Source organism: Mus caroli, unplaced genomic scaffold, assembly GCF_978045245.1.
Source record: "Mus caroli unplaced genomic scaffold, Mus_caroli_1 scaffold_1, whole genome shotgun sequence".
Lineage (NCBI taxonomy): Eukaryota > Metazoa > Chordata > Mammalia > Rodentia > Muridae > Mus > Mus caroli.
In genome coordinates this window covers 36,939,874-36,961,554 of record NW_028227256.1, presented here as the reverse complement: position 1 = coordinate 36,961,554, position 21,681 = coordinate 36,939,874, and the positions used below count along the sequence as shown (strand labels likewise).

Below are 21,681 nucleotides of genomic sequence, written 5' to 3'. Positions count from 1 at the left end.
CTAACCAGAGGGGAAGGCTAGAAGAGAAAGATTCAGAGTCCACAAAGACACCACTAGGTTTTTACGCTGAACTGGCCAGCTGCAGACAGAAAAAAACCCCTCAGGTCACCTGCTGGCTGAGGCATTTTCTATTTTACTCTCATCTTGGAGATAACACCAGACGAAGTATGTTGGTCTCCTTTGATGATGGGGTATGCATCCCTGTCAGCACAGGCGAGGTGACAGTCCTGAGAACTGGCGTCCATCTCCCAGAGCTAGCAAGCGCCTAGAACACCCTGGGGACAGAGGACTGGGCCCTCAGTCACACTGACATCATCTAGCTATTGCGCCCAAGCCAGCGTTTATGAACCAATCAAGAATGGGCTGCTGTATGTCCTACTGGGAATATTTCACATTTCAAAGAACTTGTATCTTCATGTGTGTGTCTGCCACGTGGTCTTCCATGTGTAGGCCCAAAGAGGGTGAACTGGAGTCCCATTGCTGAGCTGGGTGAGGGTGGAGCTGCCCCACCATCCCACACTCTCTGACGTGACCCTACTTGGACATGCGGGAGCCAGGACTCCTCTTCTCCTCCATTCTCCTTTTTGCCTCACAGACCGGTGAGGATCTTGTCACCTTACATCTGAGCAGTCTGTGCCTATGCCTGCTACAGCTTCATAACTGCCCTTCAGTGTCTCCCAGAGCCGGCCACAACAGCAGGGGGAACCTGTTCTGACCTGGATGGACCAGCTAGGGGAAGGAAGGAATACACAAACCCAAGATCTTCATATAAGGCAATGCCTAAAGGGTCAAGACACACTGAAGTAGAAATTATTTTTTCTTTATTTAGGAAAGCAAGGCAAGGAAGAACAGTAATTTGTGTAACAGTAGACAAGTCGGCACTGCAAAAAAAAGAAGAGAAAGCAAAGGCGGGCTACTTGTCATAGCCTGCTCAGCTTCGTGACCTCGAAATTCAATGCAGTCCTCACCTGTACTGTAATTCGGCAAATCTGTAGCCGGCAGAATTGGGGACTACAGATCCTTACGTGAGCTATACCTAAGCTAGAAACCTGACAGCCTGCAAAAGTCACTCAAAAGTAAGTGGTAAATGGGATGCATACTAGTGCAAGCAAACCATTTCTGTAAACATTTCCTCCGATGCAAATGTGCAGAATAAGCACACTGCACTGCCGCAGAAGAGGCTCCTGACTTAGGTACAGGAAGGCACTGAAGCTCTGGCCGGTCCCAGACACACCTAGGCGTGGTGGCCCTGAAGAGTACTTCCATGGTCTGTATACAACGGTGTGTCACCTTAATACTCTTTTGCCAAAATGACACCTGAAGAAAGCAGTGTCCTGTGGAGGGCAGGAAGGGAAAGCCTGTCCCTCCCTAACCAAATGGGAAGTCACAGCAGCCCACTTCTCATTCCCCGTGGGCAACTCTCCTGGGATATCTGAACTAACTTGTCTAAGCTCACTGTCAGCCCAGTTTACAGGGTGTCAGGACCAAGAAGGGAAGGGCAAGATGACCGGGGTGGGGCTTGGGGGGAGCAGCTGCCAGCAGCTTGCCTGGGGCAGACTGCTCTCCTTCAGCTGGCCATGGAGTTGGTCTGGGTCAACTAGGTGAATGCTTATGGGCTGACAGGGCAGGGCAAGCAGCACAGGCACAGATGACCAAGCCCATCCTCCACCCACAGCTCCCTAAGAGAAAGTTCTAGCTATTTATTAATAGTCCCAACAATGTATGTTTGTACTAATTGCAGCCTTTGGCTGACAAGATTCTGACACACAGGAGTAAGGTGGATGGACAGCAGCCTCCTGGTTCTTCATGCTTCTTTGTGCCTGTAGCTTGATGTTTCTCCAGAGCCATTGGCTTGCCTTTCACGGCACTCTGAAGTCAGGGAGACGGCTGGAATCACACAGACAGCTCTGTCTCCTCTTGATCCATGCACTTGCCTTGCAGGACCCTCTCATTTTATAAAAACCCCAAGTGTGGGTAGGAGGCTGCCACCATTAGATTCTGACCGAGTCCTCTGCTGATGGGATAGTCCAAGTCTCAGATGGGATAACTCTTTAACCTACTCTAGGTTAGCCGCAAACCAGAAGAGAAACAGCTTTTGCATTACTTTGAAGTCATACAGCCTTTTGCTTCCTTTCCCCCTAAAAGGAATGGGTCGCTCGCTTATCCTGACCTATCTTTGTTGGTATTAACAACCAACCATTTAACTGCAGTAGTATATTGTGGTTTTCACTAGATTTTTGTTCTTCATAAAACAGAAGCGAATGACTGACAGCTGTGTGAACTGAGGCCGGATGGTACAGGCTCGGCAGTAGGTACAGATGACTGTTACATGGGACAGGGATTGATGAAGCATGCTGTAAAAGGAAATTAACCACGAAGGAAGATCAAGCCCCTGAAACCCCGAGCTTGTATTTGGGGAATGAAGCACACAGCAGCTGTCACAAGGTTTTCCCACTCAGAGCAAGATGGCAGGGTGTGGCTCAGCGCTGCCTCTTCACTGAGACACTAGCATCCTCAGAGAATGTAGTGATGACCATGAAGCCATGAAGCAAATTATTACAAGACATTTATTACAAATGTCACAGACATATTCATAAAGAAAAATTAGTTTTAAAAAAAGAGAACAAGAGAGCACGTGAGAAAAGGAGAAAAGCCAGAGTGTCGATTTTACACCTGAAACACGGGCAGGGAGGGGCCCTCTATGAAGAAGTAGGACAAACTACATTCTTAAAACAGTTTTAGTGCATTGCATTCTTAGAAAAGGGACACACCCTCACTCCCAAGAAAGGCTCCTGCGACATCAACAGCCTGTGTGACTCCCCAGGGTGACCCCTGCCTGCTTCCAAACCCAGCTGAGAACAATGACATCTCTTGTGTTTCACAGGTGGCAGCTGGCTGCCTGTCACCCGCTAATGGTGAACTTGGTGAGAACAGAGCAGTCTGCATGCTAGAAGCAGACTGCAGCAGCCACAAGGCTACTCCCTGCTGTCATAGACAGGCTTGGTTTTTTTGTTTTTTTCCTTTTTTGTACCTGATTTAGACTTATGACAAAGTCAAACTTTTATCAGATAGTTTTGGTATTAAGGTTAAATTAAACATTAATGTTTTCTGCCAAAACCATAAACTAAGTCACCTCTCAATGCATTAAAAACAGTGAGGTAGGCAAAAAACAAAACAAAATGAAACAAAACCCCACAGGAAAGCTGACCTTCTCCTACGGTGTGTGCAGGCCACGATGGAGCTGCACTTAGGCCTAACAGACTTTAAACCTGTAGCCGAGGCAGGGCTAATACTGTCACACGACAAACTTCTGGCCCTCCAACAAGACACACACTTTTCTTTTCCTTTTCTTTCTTTTTTAAGAACCACCTGCACAATTTAGGCAAAACTTGGTACACAGAAAAATGACTGAGTTCTTGGCCAGGACAACCCCCTCCAAAAAACTTTCAAAGAAACAAAATGGGACCCTTTAACCCACCCCACCCCACCCTAAGCCCCACCCACAAAAAAAGGTATCCTAGTAACTGTGTCTTTCACATTTTATAAATATTAACTTCTTAAACCTGCACCTTCTTCTCTGTCCACATACTGTCACATTACAAAAAGAGAAATGTCAATTAAATACATTGTTAATGTTACTATATTAAATCTGTTCTCTGCTTCTGCAAGCTGCTTCTTACGCCCACTTTTCACTTCTTTGTGCCCACTGCCAACGTCTGATGGTGCGCTCATCACACCCTTCAGACACCCATAGGACAGTCGCTCACTCGCTCGGAGACGGCCTCCTGGAGCTGCAGGGAAGGCGCGGCGCTCACTCGCTCGCTCGCTCGCTTGCTCTTCCCGGTCTGAGTCCATTCCCAAGCACTCCTAGCACCGATGGTGGAGTCCAGACAGCACCAGCTGCAACGCAGCCTTGATTTATTTGAGAAAGGAAAAGGAGAGAATGGGAATAAACTGGCAAAAAGTGTAGGAGGGAGGGGAGAGGGCCCGACCCGACCCGACGCGATGCGCAGGCGGCCTGCAGACGGCTGTCCTGGCTGCACCAGCACAGCTCTGAGCTCCAGTTGCAAGGAATTCCAAGGTCTCGCTCGGGTCTTGCCGACTCCAGAGGTCAGTGATCCCAGCTCACACTGCCTCTACCAGCTCAGAAGAGAAGTCCTGCCTAAGGTCATGAAATAGACCTGGCTGCTGCCACCAGAGCGGACGGAGGCAAAGAACACCTGCAACACAATGAGAGGGCACAGTCAGCAGCCACTCACTACCTCCTGGTGCCCAACCCCAGATAGGCCCAAACAAAGTGTCTAAAGGTCTCCTTGGTTTATTTTAGAATGCATCATCACTGCCAGTGGACCACAAGCCACTGTACACAGCAGCCACAAGTGCCCAGACGCTGTAAGGGAGCCTTACCTTGTCATTGCGTTCACACAGGAACTTTAGTCTCTGAGCCCTTTTGTGCATAAATACACCATCCAAGTGACCAGTTTCCACAGATCGTATCTCTATTGCCTTCTCTCCCCAGCCCATTGTCTGATTCGACCGGATATATGCTTTGAGAGAGGGAGAGACAAAGCATTAATGAGGAGTCGTCTTGACAAGCCGCTTCCGATCCCCATGCATGGATGCTGAGTGTAGCCCATGAAGACTTGCTTTGCCAGGAGTTCTGCCTCAGTGCTAGGCATATCTCTGAAAGCCTACTTAACATGCAAGAGGCCCTGGGTTCACTTTACAGAAGTGACCAAAAGAGGGCAGTGTGCTGTCTGCCTGTTCTGTCACTGAATAGTCATGAGTCAGTACCTGAACAAGTCAACTTCCCTGGGGTCTTTCATGCCACTTCTACAAACAGCCATGAGAGAAGGGAGGACGAATGGTGAGCAGACACATTGGGGACATAAGCACGGCCATGCAATGTCAAGCATCAGCCTCAGTCCCTGACCACAAAGCAGAAGACTGACTACTCAGGAGCCTGTGGTGTGACTGGAACCCAGCCACTCAAGAGCAAGCAGCATTTCTTTCTCTGATTCTCTTCATGCCACACAAATTGGTCAAAAACAAAACAAACACACAAGCAAACAAACAAACAAACTAACTAACTAACACCCCAAATACCTGCCCTTTAGGTAACTTAAGAGTCAGATGAGAGGCAGCAAATGCACAGCTTTTAAAGTAGCCTACAATGACTGGGAATTTGTTCCAACCTTCTCCCATCTGCTGATAACCACCGAACAGCCAGACAGCGTGAGCAACATGCAACATTAGTACAACACACAGATGTGGTCCTAGTGGCTCCTCTCACGGACACCTCGTCACGACGCGTCATACCTACAGATGTCGGCATCTCTCCCCACTGCAGAACCACGTCCTTGGTGATCCTTCCGTACGTGTTAACGTAAACCCCCTCGTCTTCGTAGCACACCAGCAGCTCCATCCCATCCGTGTTGGGGAGGATAATGATTGCATGGGGTTTGATGCTACACTGAATCTAGAGAACAGGAACAGGGAAGGAGGTCTGTGGTCATCTCTGGAGCTGTGAACGTGCTCAGCCAAGAATGTCCAGTGACTGTGGTACTGCTGCCATCCCTAACACAAACGGGCAAGAATCTTGGGCAGTCCATGCAATATGCAACCCAGAGTCTATCATTTACAGGCCGTGTGCTCTGCTGATGCACGTGTTTGAGGCCCTGGGCACGTAAGCCGATGGCAGACTCATCTGAGAAACATTCCCAACCCAAGGTGTTCTGCCTGACAGCAACAGTCCCAACTCCATCCCACGTTAGTCAAAGCAAGTGCTAGAGGTCCTCAGAGGGCCTCTATGGTTCCCGAAACATGAAGCGACAGGAAACAGTGCTTCATTTAAATACCCACCCTACACCATGGGCATGAGGAGACCCTGCTTGTGTTAGTCACTGAGCAGAGTAAAAGGGAAGTCAAACAAAGTGAAGCTAGTCAACCAACCATAGGGTGTGGGTTCTTTCTTACGTGTGTTGGTAGATAAATGTCATAGACTGAGCCTGAATCCACATCAACAGCATGGAATCCCGCACAGGATCCATAGATCACTTTCAACCTCTGGCCTTCTTCCACAGTGAGATCCACCAGTAATGGCTTATGTAGCAGTTCTCCAAATGACTACAGAGGTAATCAAGACAGAAGCAGGAGAACAAACTTACACATCAGATGAGAAGCGAGCTGCAGGCATTGATTTATCAAGTGGATTGCTAACTAGCGCCTGGAAGTCACATCTTCCCTCCTACCTAGCTCATTCAATGCTCTGTCCTATCCAGTTGTATCTTGATTAGAACATGGGCAAGGTCAACAACAGCAAGAACTGGCACACTGCAGGGTTCAAACACTCATTAGACACAGCACGGAGTGAGCTGCTGTAGGGATCAAGGCACCAAGACTCTGTCAGGGTTGGTGCTATGAGAGTGACAGACTGGAGCTGTGTGACTGGACTCAAGCTGCAGTCAGTTCTTCACATCAGCACAGTTCTTAGGTCTGGGGCTCTGGGCTCTGGGCTCCAGCAGTGGTATAAAGTAACGCTCACACCAGTATCTAGCACATAGGAATATGAATACCAGACCCCAGAAGATGATGTGAATGATTTTATAACTTAGTGTCTTTTCTCAGTAATACTAGGACTTACCAAAACTGGTAACCCTCACTCTGACTCCAAGGGGAAACCAAGCAGGAAGTACCCTTTAATTCGAATTTCCCAAGTAATTGAAACTTACTCATTCAATAAACTATATCAAATTTGTTTTAAACACAATCATTTTAGATGAAATTGCTTGTTTCTCCTTACTCTCTGCTACAATGTTCCTTGATTACTGTTAAAAGTTCTATACCTCAAAATAGAAATAACTATTTTATCTATCTAATGCTAGAACAGTAGAAATTTTAATTAAGAATTTCACACACTGGATTTAGGGCAATCCCTAAGATAAATTACTAAAAATACACAAGAACGACGCCTGTTAGTTCTCTGCGTTTGGGAGTGTGGATGCAGACAGACTCTGACAGTTATCTGCACTGTTTCACATGCTACCTCCTACGTCACACATCAAAGCGAATGAGACCAATTATGAGTGCATGTGAACTCACAACTAAAATAGTCCCAAGTTTAGCACAAACCATTTTTCTGTAAATATCAGGATTTTGTTAAAGTGAGTTTTTCAAATTTATATGAAAATAGGACCATATTATACATATTTTAAGTCCCTTCTATTTAATGTATAGTATGTATTGCTTATATCATTAAAAACCTGTAATTTATGTAGTTGATTTTTGTTTTGCTAGGTATCCCTGGCTGGCCTTGACCCCAGACCAATCCTCCTGTCTCAGCCTCTCTGGCATATACTCTCACACCCAGGTTATAGTCTTTAGAATGCACTGCACTAAGCTCTGCATTAAGCCTATTTTTATGTTAGAATAGCTGAATTGACAGCTTTGTCATGTTAACGCATAGCTTTATATTAAAGCTTTAAGCCAACTTAAAACTGGCAGTTTTACCTTAAAGGCCATAAATTTGTGATATGGCTTCGGTGCCCATGCATAGACTTCCACAGAACTCTTCAAAGCAATTACCAGAAACTTGATTCTTTCATATTTTACTGAAACAAACATAAAAAGCAAGAGAAATACTATCAGTATTAACACGAGCCATGAATTCTTTTAGTTGCATTTGCAAGCTGTATAAATATACCCTCTGTCACGCATCCAGACAACCAGGAGCTGGGGTGAGAAACACAGAGGATTTAAGCTACCCATGTAGCTTTTCCAACTCTTCAGTGTGTAATTCAGTTTCCTACATCAATTCTAAACTAAGACCTAATGGTTTAGCCGATAATTGTAATGTCTTAGATTTCACAGACATTTTATTATCAAGGGTATTGCCAGGCAGACAACCCTGAGGACTGGAGGGCTCACACAGACAGAGGAATATGTTAGAAGCAAACTTGTAAGCCATGTGACTCACAGAACCCGCACCATCTTTCACAGCTACTCCTGCTTCCTAGTGCGATGCTCTGGCCTGCTCTGCAGCCCACCTACATGGACCTCCGAACATCACACTGCCGCTTGCCTAGGAGCAACGACTTGCTACCAACACAGCTTTGTTAAACTTCACATGCTGTCAAATCCACAGAGTTATAAGAGGATGACCAGTGGGCACTGTTAATAGACTTTTCTGAAATGATGGAAATTATCCTGTGTGCACTGCTAATCACTATAGGCCACACCATAGCTATCACTAATAATCCCTATACACCATACCATAGCTATAAACATTAAGGAGGTAGTAGGGCCCCATGGGAACCAAACTAAAGCCTGTTAATTTCAATTAACTATATTTTAGCCTCCTGGTCTTGGTGGGAACTCAGAATCATTCTAAATGCCAACTGTAATAATTATTAACCAACGAACTGCCACAATGGATAAAGAAGACGACTTCAGATTACAACATCCTAGGTGAGATGAACAGAATAACTGCGTATAGTCTGCACTGTAGTAAGATATGCAAGCATATCAGTGGACTCCGTAACTGTAACCAGATGACTTCTATAAAATTACACGGTCGGTCCCTTAAAGCTCTATGTTACGGCCCATTCTTTCTCATAATTTCTAACCAGCACTTACTTTTTTCTTATGGAATCAAAGTTGGCTTGGTTTTTGTTAGATGACTTTGTGAGAATCATTGATTGTTCCAAGGAAGAGAAATGCCAACCACAAAACAGTTGCTAAGACAACAGACCAGCCACAGTCACTTATAAATAAGGGCATAGGGGCTCTGCACAATGTACTTAATTGAAGATAACAAGCCATGATACCAGCGAAAGGCTGAAATGTTCTCCTAGTGACTGTGAAGGACCTCCCAGCACACAATATCTACAAGCTGGTAAGGTGAAGGAGGGAAGAGACCTGCAGGTCACAGGACACCTCACCAGTTACATAGAGCCCAGTAACTTAAACCTGACTCTAATGGAACTCTGAAGAGCAGAGCAAGGCCCCCCGGAACACTCACCGACTTTATAGTGCACGCACCCTTCCAAGTCGCCCACAGTGGTCCACCCTTGCTTCTTCTCAACCTCTGGGTCATTATGAAGAATCTTATTTCTTAGCCAGGATAAATAGTAGACACGTAACTTATCCTTTTTGCCTAACAAGATAAATATAAGTATTTTAAATGTGTGGTCAAAAATCAATGTTATCAATAACAACAGTATCCAAGAAAAAAAAAAAAAAGAAATAGCAGATACACTTCCCCTGAGAGAGACAGTCCATCTGGGAAAAGCATGGAAACGTCTTGAAACAATTACAGTGATGATTTTGGATAGCAAGCCCATTATACAAGAGTTAATTACTTTCCTATATACCAACAACAAATAATGAAGAACTGAAATAAAAATACTATTCATATTAACACTAAAGAAATGAAATAGACATGGGTCTCACATGACAGCTGTTTAAAATATCTATTTGAGGACAATTGGGAACGTGTTAAAGATGTTAAAGAATTAAGTGTAGAAGAACTGTGTACATGGATAGAAAACCACAATGTCAGTTCTTCCTAACTTCAACTACAGATTCAACCCCAATTCTAGCCCAAACCAAAGCCAAGTTATCTGTGTGCATCAGTAAATATACTCTAAAGTTTATACTCACAGGCAAAACAGTGACACACTAAACAAAATATTTAAATGAAAACCAAAGTTTTTGAACAGTTCTTGACTTCAAGATTTACTAACCAAGACCATGTGGTTATTAGAAAAGAATGAGCAAGTCAGTTAGTGGAGTAAAGGGCCCAGAAACAGAGGCGCCACACACAGTGAGAAACAGAGGCACACAAACGAGCGAGCGCATTGAACAAAGCAAAAGGAAGACATCTTCTCTAAAATAAACAATGTTGTGAATGAAAGGCAATTTATTTGCAAACCTTAAAACCTTTGACAAAAATAAACTAAAAATGAGTTGCAGACTTAAATGTGAAAACCCAAGCTCCCAAACTTCTAGAAGAAAGCATATGAAAATATCTGGATGGATCTTGGATTTAGCAGTGACTTTTTGGGTAAAACACCAAAAGCACAACCACAAAAGCGAACGCAAAACAAAACAAGCACAAAGTGTTAGGTTTCACTAAGCTCTGGAAGATGTGGAGAATGAACAGAGAAGCCAGAGAGAGGGAAAAAGCACTTTCAGGGCACATGTAATAAAAGATTGCTATCTAAAATATTCAAAGGAATCCAATAATAGAGGGAAAAAAACCCCCACAACCTAAGCGCATTATGTGGTAAAGGTATAAGCAGACCCTGACATGGGGAGAGAGCTGGGACTCAACCACAGACTGCACAGAACAGTCCTACTAGGGGACTCCATGGTTACACAAGACAGCACTCTATCAACCTATCAAGACAGTAACCGCCCAACACTGACAGTCTCAGACATCGGGATGTGCTGCAGGAACTGTCCTTCCCAGCTGTCTGAGGCACAACAGCTCAGCAGCTCTCCGCCCCAATAGACTTCTGCCCAGTGCTTCTGTCTCTCAGCTGTGTTACTTTGATTTTTTTTAACCAAATACATAAAATGAAAGCTTGTGTTTAAGCAAAAAGTTGCACATACTTATCTAAGCTTTCTTTATAACTTGCTATCCAGAAGCACCAAGATGTCTTTCAATATATGAATGGATAAGCAGCGATACATCTGAATGGTGGAGCATTTGGCAGTATAAAATAACAAGATACTCAACCACAAAAGACATGAAGCAACCTTAACTTAATGTGCATTGCCAAAGAAGTTAGCCCACATATGACATGACCCATATATTCAGTCACACAAAGTTTTATCTTCATGAATCCAATGATAGGACATTCCAGAATAGTAAAGTCATCAAATACAGTTGGTCAGCTATCATTGGGGCCTCAGGAGGAAGTACAAATAATGCTTTTTAGGGGACTAAAACTAGACAGACTGAAATACACATATCACTGTAGAGTGCCAAAACCAAGCCAATGCTCTCCACAGTGATATAAACTGCATGCTTTGATTAATAGTAATGTATTATTACTAACAAGTAAGAGACAATGTGCCACCAGTGTATAACACTCAAGCACAGATGTCAGTGACAGGCATCTGGGAGAGTGCCACAGCTGTGTGCATCTTTACATCATGAAAACTCACAATTCTTCGGTATCTCAGCCAGTTCAGAGAATGAGCTGAGCTCAGTATGTATGGCTTGGCACACTGCAACTAAGGCCATGATTCTGCTTTGAAGAACACTCACCAGATATTGTCACCAGGACATTTAGGCCCTCGAGCACATCCATTTGCTGGAACCGTCTTCGGCTGATCAGAGGGTATACTTTCCCTTGGCCACTTCTATCCAAGAGCATCAGACCGCTCTCTGTACCAACCAGCAAGTTCACTCCTGTTCAAAAACACGGAAAGGCCTACATTTTAGGTTGTGATTGTGTAGAGCTTTACCATAGAACAGAAAAACATTTTCTACTTGAAAGATGACAGTGACTGTAATTCCTAAAGGAATGCCCAGAACAGTGAGGTTAAAGCAACGATCCCCCCACCTCCTGACTCAGAAGCGACAGTAGTAACATTTACTTAAATACATAGGGGAGCAATGAGAAGACATCCCCATGACACCTGCCCCCAGGGAACTGAGCTCCCAGTTGTAAGCTCACTATTTCTTGGGTTTCGGAGATTCTGGTCCATCTGCTACTATGGCCCCACAACTGGCAACCTTGTAGAATAACTTACAGAGAGCACGTGCCTCTATAATCTCCACTGGCTTATGGGCTGGTCTCAATCAGTTCCCACCACTGAGAAGCAACTGCACTATGTCCCCACCTTCCTAGGAGCCTGCTTACCCTGCCAGAACGTCACCTGCTCCCATCTCTCTCTATTTCTTCCATGGACACTGCCAGCGCTAATCATATACATGCCCACTGTGTCAGGGCAGCAGCTCCTATGGCCAAGCTGTACTTCTCTGTTCTTCCACACACTAGAGATTTCTCCTAAAACCAGGATTACCACTGAAGGTAACTAACATCTCCTTCCCTCCTCTGCCTCTGACACTCCATGCTTTCTAATCATGTGACAGCAGGCAGACACAAGCCTTCACTCAGACTGTCCAGATAACCTCCACTGTCTCACAGGTGCACAAACTGATCCTTGTTTTCTTACACGCCCACTGAGTCACACGGTACACCTTTAAAATGTGTGCCTTCCAAGACGCAGGGTCAAAAGTTCTGGTCTAGCGTTTGGGATCCCATACTTCCCAAGCCATTAGGCTCCATCCACTAAAGTTAATATCCACCCATCCTTATTTTTGGAAGCATTGGACTCTAAATCTACATATTTATCCAAATGTTCTTGCTTCTTTGATGTAGAACCTTCCCCTTTGAAAGCATTTTCTAACATGTATATTGATTTATGTTCCCAGGAAACTAAACTCATTCATTCACACCAATTCTCTAAGCTGGGTATAAACCCCCTAGACAAGCAATGAAATATTTGTGTTCTTTGAAAGTACCTGCTAGGACAGTAATCTCACGGAGATGAAATGGGGAGTGGGTGGAGTCAAGACAGTCTGTTAAAGGGTAGTCGTCTAAAGCAGCTTAGAAAACTAAGAGTATCCGGAACTGGCACCTTTCCCCAATATTAAGTCAGATTTGGAATTTGCTTTGAAGTGAGTTTTGCGGTAAGATTATGAAGCTGTAGGCCACAAGCTCCAAGTCAGTGCTCTGAGTACACCCAACTCATGCTCATGGGATTATCTACAGGAACGCTGTCCATATAAACAGATGGACATAAAGACCTAGTTCTTCAGTGTCCCAAGTCACACACACTACTTGGAGATGACAAGTGCAGACAAGGCTCCTCATAGCCAGCACAATCCTTCCCTCTCTCTATGCTGCTGCCTGTCAGGCACTTGTCCCAGGAAGGAAGCAACTAAAGCAAGGGCCTTTAGAATGATCAATGCTCTAGATCAAAGGAAAGAAAATGGAGCCCAGGGCTGGCTGAGACATTAAAGGCACATGAAGGATACTAAGACTGCTTGTTCCCACGAGTAACTTTGTTGGGCTAAGCATTTATTACCAATTTCAACATAACATAAATTTAAGACAATCTCTATAGTTAATATAACATACATACAACATTAAAACCATTCAATGTGAATAAATGATAGCCTGCTTTCTGAAATAACAGCAAATGACATCTACTGCACAACAGCAGTGTGCTAGACACACTTCTGTGCCAGCTTCCTGTTGTATAGTCCCCATAGTCCCTTAAATAGCTAGTTTTATTTTTATCTATACCAGTGTTTCCCAACCTTCCTAACACTGCCACCATTTAATACGGTTCCTCATGCCGTGGTAATCTCCAACCATGACATTATTTTCATTGGTACTTCATGACTTTTATTTTGCACTGTTATGGTTTGTAATGTAAATATCTGTTTGCTGATGGTCTTAGGCAGTCTCTGTGACAGAGTCCTATGACTCCCAAAAGGTGAAGAACCACTGATCCAGATGGTCAACAAGGTCCTTACAGTGCAGGACCATATGAGCTTCAAGACAGTCATGACACAGGCAGAATTTGTGATCCTGAGAAAGCAGATGGGTCTGCTCTGAATTTGGCAGCTTCTCAAAGACTTTGGTAGAGGACAGGAACCTTAGCAGGCAAGAGAGAAGGTCAGGCCACATGGGTGAGAACAGGAGCCGGGAACAACAGTGTAAGGTTCTAAAGATTAAAGGCAAGCCCTTGTGTCCACCTCCGCTGTTTCTCCCAAACAAACAGAGAGAAGTAAGAAAGGCTGAGATGTGGAGGGGAGGAGAGCTGATTTACTGCTGCAGGGGACGTGGTGGCTGCGATGCTCAGGGAACAGGACTGTGGGGAGTGTGTGACCTCATGCCATCTGTATGTGAGGTCACCTCATGCCATTAGCATGTACGGTGACTTCATGCCATCTGCATGTGCAGTGTCAGGAGTAAGAAACTTCTGGGTAGAAGCAGGATACTTTAACAGCAGAACAAAACTGTGGGAGTAAATGTCAGGGCAAGGGCAGGAGGGTGGGCGCTGGCAGGAAGGCTAGCTTGAGTTAGAGAAGGCAGAACTGAGCATGCAGCAGGAGCCCCGCTGCAGGCCTGAGCACAGACAAGCCAGGCTGATAGCCCCCTGAAGACTGCTTCTAAGAGCTTCATCTGGAAACTGGTCAAAGTCACGGACAACTCGGTGAACGCAGACATCCACTCTTCCTCTCTCCTCATACTGACTACCTCACAGGAGGAGTAGGGACAGCTGCCTCTTCCCAAGGTCCTACTGCTGACACCACTGCAGTCATACGCATGCGTTCTGTTGCATAGCACACCCTCAGCTGAGCTGAAGGTGCAGGGCAGGAATCAAACAGTGTGTGCTTCTCTGCATGACAACTCCGTGCTTCAGAATAAAACTACGTCACCCGACAGCAGTGAGGTACCTACCCCATAAGGCAGCACACAGGATCTCTGAGTTAAATCTCTTCTTGTATTTACGAATCTCGGGGGTATCACTCTGTGGCCTAGTGTTCGTGGGGTTCACATTGACCACTGAGCCTTTCCGAGTAGGATCTTGCCTTATGGCTTCCGGTCTCAGCCCATCACAGGAAAATCCCACTGAAACACAGTGCAGTGAAGACTTATCTTCTGTACCCAGACACCACGGCCTCCGCACACCCTCAGATGCCCCAGATAAATATCTATACACTGCAGCTGATGCTTTCTCAAAGAAAAGCTGTTCTGGAAATCAGGGAACTGACCACGACCTCACTGTGACCCTGGCAATGGGAGCGATGGCCTTGCTGGCGGAGGACTGCGCCTTAAGTAACCATGCCACGCTCGGGCCCCGTGGGAAGGCGCATGGGGACCAGGCCCTGCCTGACAGCTGCTTTCCTTGGCGCTGCTGTACTTACCCACGGAAGTAACTGTCGTCCCACTAGATGGAGAGATCTGTAGTAACCTGGGGTCTATAAAAGGTGTAAAGGAGGAGGAAGATTTGTGTTTCTGGAGTGTGCTACTAGCGGACTGAGTCTGAAATGTAAATTTCAATTTCATTAATAGAAGAGACATTTAAAACGTGAACAGTAAAGACCACCTCAATTCACTTACACACAGTACCATCTCCCAACCCAAGCCTTCTCCTCCTGCATCAATTCCCCCAAAGCCCAGCAAGGCATTGCAAATGCTGCATCTCTTCCCCAAGACACATAACAACCAAGGGCAGTGATGCTGCAAACTACCAGCAAAAGCACCACTTTACGATCAGAGTTCCTACACAGCATCTGAAGTGTCGTAATAGCAATTCACTACCTTCCCAATTTACTTCCCATACTACAAAGTACAATTAATAAAGGTTTCATCTCCTATCTACTGTGACAGACTACTGGTGTGATCTCCTATCTACTGTGTGTAACAGACTACTGGTGTGATCTCCTATCTACTGTGTGTAACAGACTAACTGGTGTGATCTCCTATCTACTGTGACAGACTACTGGTGTGATCTCCTATCTACTGTGACAGACTACTGGTGTGATCTCCTATCTACTGTGACAGACTAACTGGTGTGATCTCCTATCTACTGTGACAGACTACTGGTGTGATCTCCTATCTACTGTGTGTAACAGACTAACTGGTGTGATCTCCTATCTACTGTGACAGACTACTGGTGTGATCTCCTATCTACTGTGACAGACTAACTGGTGTGATCTCCTATCTACTGTGACAGACTACTGGTGTGATCTCCTATCTACTGTGACAGACTACTGGTGTGATCTCCTATCTACTGTGACAGACTACTGGTGTGATCTCCTATCTACTGTGTGTAACAGACTAACTGGTGTGATCGCCTATCTACTGTGTGTAACAGACTAACTGGTGTGATCGCCTATCTACTGTGTGTAACAGACTAACTGGTGTGATCTCCTATCTACTGTGACAGACTACTGGTGTGATCTCCTATCTACTGTGACAGACTACTGGTGTGATCTCCTATCTACTGTGACAGACTACTGGTGTGATCTCCTATCTACTGTGACAGACTACTGGTGTGATCTCCTATCTACTGTGACAGACTACTGGTGTGATCTCCTATCTACTGTGACAGACTACTGGTGTGATCTCCTATCTACTGTGACAGACTACTGGTGTGATCTCCTATCTACTGTGTGTAACAGACTAACTGGTGTGATCTCCTATCTACTGTGACAGACTACTGGTGTGATCTCCTATCTACTGTGACAGACTAACTGGTGTGATCTCCTATCTACTGTGTGTAACAGACTAACTGGTGTGATCTCCTATCTACTGTGTGTAACAGACTACTGGTGTGATCTCCTATCTACTGTGACAGACTACTGGTGTGATCTCCTATCTACTGTGACAGACTATTAGTGTGATCTCCTATCTACTGTGACAGACTATTAGTGTGATTTACTTTGTACTATGACAGAATCACCAGTAAGTCCATACCACACAACAGGGCTCATTAGTAAACATACAAATGACAGGAGACATGACTTTCTGGCCTTTTAGGAGCACTGGTGTTAATAATGTAACTGAAAACCAAAAAACAAAACAAACGAACAAACAAACAAAAAGCTCACAGAGAAAGTGAAACAGTTAAGTGGAGATGTAATGATGGTTAAAATCAAACAGAAACACCTGCCAGTTAGTGAGTTAAGACTATGGTAAGATGGAGCATGTGATATCACCAAGGAAAGGCATGCATGCACAGGTCTCAGGACAGAACACAACGATCAAGCGCCTTTTCCTCTACTCACTTCTGCTGTGGGGAACCTGAAAGTCGCTGTGTCCTACAGCCCATGCCATCCTAAGCTTTTCCACTGACACAACATCTGCCATCTTACAGGCTTCTCGCCCTGCCCTATCAATTAGTGGCCAAGCCATGACGGCCAGTCTGATGCCAACGCTGCTCAGAAAGCAGCTGTCTGGTGCCTGACCTCAGCAGAAGGCTATTCCTGTGTTTTCTAATGAGGGAGGTCTGGGGACAATCCATGTAGGGTTAGGGATCTGTATGCAGATCTGAACATGTTACTTGGGACTGGGGAGGAGGGCAGATGGCAGAAGAGCAGGATTGCTGTTGTCCACAGTCAACCAAGTGTTTATGTTGACAAGACTGGCTGAAACTAAATGCCTGTTTAGACCTCTCAATTATTAAACAATGGACTCAATAGGCCCCAAACCTGTGAAACCAAATACTTGCTTAGCTAAGCAGGTGTTCAAGGTGGGCTCTGTCACTGCACTTGGGCATGACCTACTTACAGAACAAAGGCTCACCCACCTATGACCCAGACTGAGCAGTGCAGCCATGCCATGAACTCACAGGACTTCCTCTACAAAACCTTAAATTAAAAGAGCGCTCCGGCCTTTGTCCTTGCTCAGCATCGTCCTTTTCTACATTTTCTCCCCAGCACTGGACTTCTTAAACCCTGAGTATGCGTGGATGTCGGGGGAACAGATCCCTTTAAAAGGGTGGGTGAAACCAAAGTTGTCAACCACTAACCAACCCCCTCCCCAAAATAAACAAATGAAACCAGTAACCAGCAACAATGAACGCCTATCTTCAGGGGATTCTCACAAAAGACAAGCAGTTTGTGCAGATAAGGCCAAGTCTATGGAGTCACATTTTCCTGTATTTTATACACTGGATAAAAAGAATGAAGAGGCAAATTCCACAAATGACTACAAGGATTTCATGCCAAATACGTAATGGATCTGAAAACACAGCAATCATTTTACTTACTTAAAAAAATAAATAATAAAGCAAGCCATGCAACTCTACTATCTAGAAGGGAAACACTGAACTGGCAAGTCTGGGGACAATCCATGTAGGGTTAGGGATCTGTATGCAGATCTGAACATGTTACTTGGGACTGGGGAGGAGGGCAGATGGCAGAAGAGCAGGGAGCAGGGAAGGGGGAGGGCTTCTGGGAAGGGCTTCTTTGCAAACTAGCTCCTAGGCAGTGCTGGTCTGACCCCAGGAAAGCAGCCAGCTGTGGTGTGAGACATACCTCATTAGCAGTGAGCTTGTCCTGGGGTGTCTGTGGGGACATGGTGGGTGTCGGCTGGCTGGAGGATGGGGAGGAAGAGGTGGAGGAGGTGGAGGAGGAATGGCTTTGCTGTAAGAGATCTGGCAAGAGGTGAATGCGACCCGCAAAGCCATTGCTCTCATGATGGCTGGCACGCTTTTGGTCAACTGTACTCTGTAGAAAAAACAGGCACACTGGTCTCGCTCAGGCGATGCTGATATTGCCGACAACCCTACTGATAACTGCTTTTGTTCAAGGTGCTGTGTGACTTTCCAAACTGTGTTAGATTACCAAGGAAAATCCAAGGAAATTAGCCGGAATTGCTCAAACTTCCTTGCCAAATGCCCAATTTTGAGCCAACTGAAGTCAGAGTACCTCACTGGGGACCACCCAATGCAAGTAGAAAGTGTTTCACCTGGTTCATTTGCAGCAATAGCAACTGATGGAAGACCACCCCCTTGTTTTCTCTAAAAATCTAAGCCACCTCTAGAGAGTAGCCTGTGGTTCCTCTGAATCCTGATCTTCTTAGGTTCTTCCTAGTTTCCATCCAAATACACTGCTGTGGCATGAAACACCCAGGGGAAAAACCCAGAGCCTGGAGAGTGCCCTGTCCTGCTGCAGTGAGGAGCCTACAGTTAGAAAATATCATGGTCCAAGCAGAATCCATCTTGCATCACAAACAGACATTTTGTTTTGGACCTCAGGAGACCCACTCATCCCCGGGCCCCAATGCTGAAGACACAGGGTCAGATGCCCCAGCAGGGCCTCAGGGTGGCCATTAGAGGCTCCAGATCTGTACCTTCCCTCTGTGAGCCTTCACAGGAGTCCCTGTGGCCTCTCTACCACTCCGACACAGACTGTGAGACTCAGCATGGTGCTTGGATGGAGGCTGCCAAGGGCATGCAGAGGAACAGCAATGTGGGTGGAAGACTACTGGCTACCTTTGTGGCATGCAGCACACCTGCCTCCCTCGCCCAGGACGCGCTACCCTCAGAGTTGTGTTAACATGAAAACGATGATGATGTAGAAATAGCATGGGTGAGTGAGTGAATGAGCAGGTGGGTTAATGACCATAGAGAAGCTCAGCCTCTGACAACAGGAGAGGAGGCTCCGGTACCTGGCGGACGATGAGGGTGCCCTCCTTGGACGGGGTCATGGCTGGCTCACTTTCTACATCATCATGAACGATCATTGTTTTCACAGATTCTGTTTCACCATTGCTCAGATTCAGAGATGACCTGAAGAGACAAGATCTGCAAGTCACGGATAACAAGCCAAGCCGTGCGACCCTCTCAAAGCTTAAGGCAAGAGGAAGCATCGAGTGTAAGTCTCCTATAGGACAGCAAGCACGGACGTGGCTTTCTCCCATAGAAGAGTTCCTTGCTGTTCACTTTGTTCTTAAGCAGAACATTAATTACAATGAGTTCTTATGTCTGATTAAGTCATACCACACTGAAACATCCCTTTTACTGAACCCTTCAATTAAAAGAGACATGCTGAGATATTGTGGGGAAGACGCTGATATGTGTGTTTGTATGTGTGTACATGTGTATGATGCAATGTGTGTGTGGGGGGTGGTATAATGTGTGTGTCTGTGTGGTTGTTTATGTGGTGTGGTGTTAAGCATGTGGTGTGTATAGAACATGTGTAGTATTTGGTTGTGTGGTGTGCACAGGGGGTGTGTATAGTGTGTGTGTATGGCATGGTGTTGAGTGTGTGGTATATAAATGGGGCACATGTAGTGTGTGTCTGTGTGTGTGTGTGTAAAAGCTGTATGTCACTGAGTTCATGAACAGGGCAGAAGGCTGCAGCGGAGAGAAGGCCCAGTGGGAAGGCTCTTCTCTTGAGCCCAGCAAGCACTAACGCTGCTCTGGTGTCTTCTGGTCCCGAGGTAGAATCATCAGCCCCCTCCTGCTCCACGTCCTCCTCCTCCTCATCTGTGGTCCCAGACTCCTCACTGGACGACGAGTAGTCTGTTACTTTGTGAGGTGGCCGCACATCTTCCACTGCTCGAAGCTCTTTGGCCAACGCAGTCAAGTCCTAGGACACAGGAAGGACAAGGAAGTTAGGAAAGAGGAAGGTAGGGAGAGAAAAGGTGACAAACCTTTCAGGCCAACTGCCAGTGAGTAACCAGAGTCAGCATCAGGAAAGGATTCGTGAGGAGTTTGTATGGCTACGGCTTTGGACAGAAGGAAGAAGGCAGGTGTGACAGACAACTCAATCCCACTGTACGGTGGTCTGCAGGGTGAGCTGACAGCACTGCTTTCAGTTAAGTCTAAGATATGAGAGGCTTTTGCTGCAAAGACGGGACTGCATGATATCATGACTTTTTTTGTTAAATAAAGACAGTTTCTTTTTTCTTTTTAGGATTTTTTGTTGTTTATAGAAGTACACTGTAGCTGTCTTCAGAAACACCAGAAGAGGATATCAGATCCCATTATAGATGGTCGTGAGCCACCATGTGGTTGTTGGGAATTGAACTCAGCACCTCTGGAAGAACAGTCTGTGCTCTTCCCCGCTGAGCCATCTCTCCAGCCCAGACAGCATGTCTAAGAGGACTATTTAGAACTGTGCACACTGGCCCCTAATTACACAGGCATATCTGGGCCTTTTCCCCTCCACGGCTCATGAAGAATACCAGGCTGCCTAGACAGCAGATTGCTAGCACACACTCACCCTCACCTCCCTACTAGTACCTGCCATGCCTGAGCTGGGGCATCCACAGTGGGAAAGCTCATCTGCCATGTGCCACGGCAATCCCCACTGGCCTTCCCCAAGACTTAGCCACATTCCCAATTATACAATGATTGTGAACCTCAGAGCAAAGTTTACTAAAAACTGGCTTCATTTTTCTTTACCTTGTTGAGATATTTTAAGATTCTTATCAATTCTTTATATCTAATTTCCTTGACTGATTTAAATCCCATTTAAATCCAAATTCCCTTTTCTACTTGGGAATTTCATTTAAAATCAATAGCATTTTAAAAACCAACTACATGACTGGTTTTCCCTTTTAACTTAAAGAGCAGTTCCAACTTAGTATTCTTCTTTTATGCAGTTAAGAATATGTTTGTTACCTTTGACCTCTAGCCTCTGAACTATCAGAAGCAAGCTTGAGCCTGCTATGTCCTGGCAACTATCTGTGACAAAGCAGCTCCTTTACAACAGTTGTTCCAGGGAGGTAGGTTTGGCAATAAAGACCCAAAGCTTGGTTCATCAGCTAAAGCGGAAGGCAGAGCGGCAAGTCTGAGTTGAGCAGAGCCGAGAGGCAGAGAGCACTGCTGAAGCTAGCCATCAGAGGGAGGGAGGGATGCAGGCTTACCACTTCTCCCTTCAGGACACGACGATTCCATGGAGGTGGAGAAGGAGGCCGACATTGATGAAGGATGCAGAGAAGGGAGCAGGCAGCAGAAAGAAGGGGGAGGGGGTATCCAGAAATCAGTTAAAGAGGAAACTAAAACTTCAATAGGCTTAAAACCCCACAAGTACCCACAGTCACATGACTAATTGCCATGATAAGGATCGAGGAAGCAGTCACAGTCATCAGCCCAGAGACCAAGGGCAGCACTCAAGCCACAGGAGCACTCATT

General features: G+C 45.6%; 1 protein-coding gene across 29 annotated transcripts in view; it reads right to left on the bottom strand.

Annotated features, from left to right (window-relative positions):
• Window positions 1-3,880: 3,880 nt before the first annotated feature.
• Window positions 3,881-21,681, bottom strand: part of Map4k4 (mitogen-activated protein kinase kinase kinase kinase 4) — a 124,061-nt gene continuing 106,260 nt past the window's right edge. For 16 of the 29 annotated variants that reach the window (XM_085836655.1, XM_029480914.2, XM_085836657.1 and 13 more), the window contains 12 exons: window positions 19,956-20,131; window positions 19,209-19,329; window positions 18,074-18,265; window positions 14,957-15,074; window positions 14,490-14,660; window positions 11,276-11,419; window positions 9,020-9,154; window positions 7,510-7,610; window positions 5,977-6,126; window positions 5,320-5,479; window positions 4,408-4,547; window positions 3,881-4,220 (listed from right to left, as the gene is read on the bottom strand). In XM_085836655.1, coding sequence (XP_085692781.1) covers window positions 4,137-4,220; window positions 4,408-4,547; window positions 5,320-5,479; window positions 5,977-6,126; window positions 7,510-7,610; window positions 9,020-9,154; window positions 11,276-11,419; window positions 14,490-14,660; window positions 14,957-15,074; window positions 18,074-18,265; window positions 19,209-19,329; window positions 19,956-20,131 — 1,692 coding nt within the window. In that variant the 3' untranslated portion in view covers window positions 3,881-4,136. The remainder of the gene's footprint in view (window positions 4,221-4,407; window positions 4,548-5,319; window positions 5,480-5,976; window positions 6,127-7,509; window positions 7,611-9,019; window positions 9,155-11,275; window positions 11,420-14,489; window positions 14,661-14,956; window positions 15,075-18,073; window positions 18,266-19,208; window positions 19,330-19,955; window positions 20,132-21,681) is intronic. The other 13 variants (XM_029480924.2, XM_029480943.2, XM_085836724.1 and 10 more) reach the window with 1 other exon arrangement.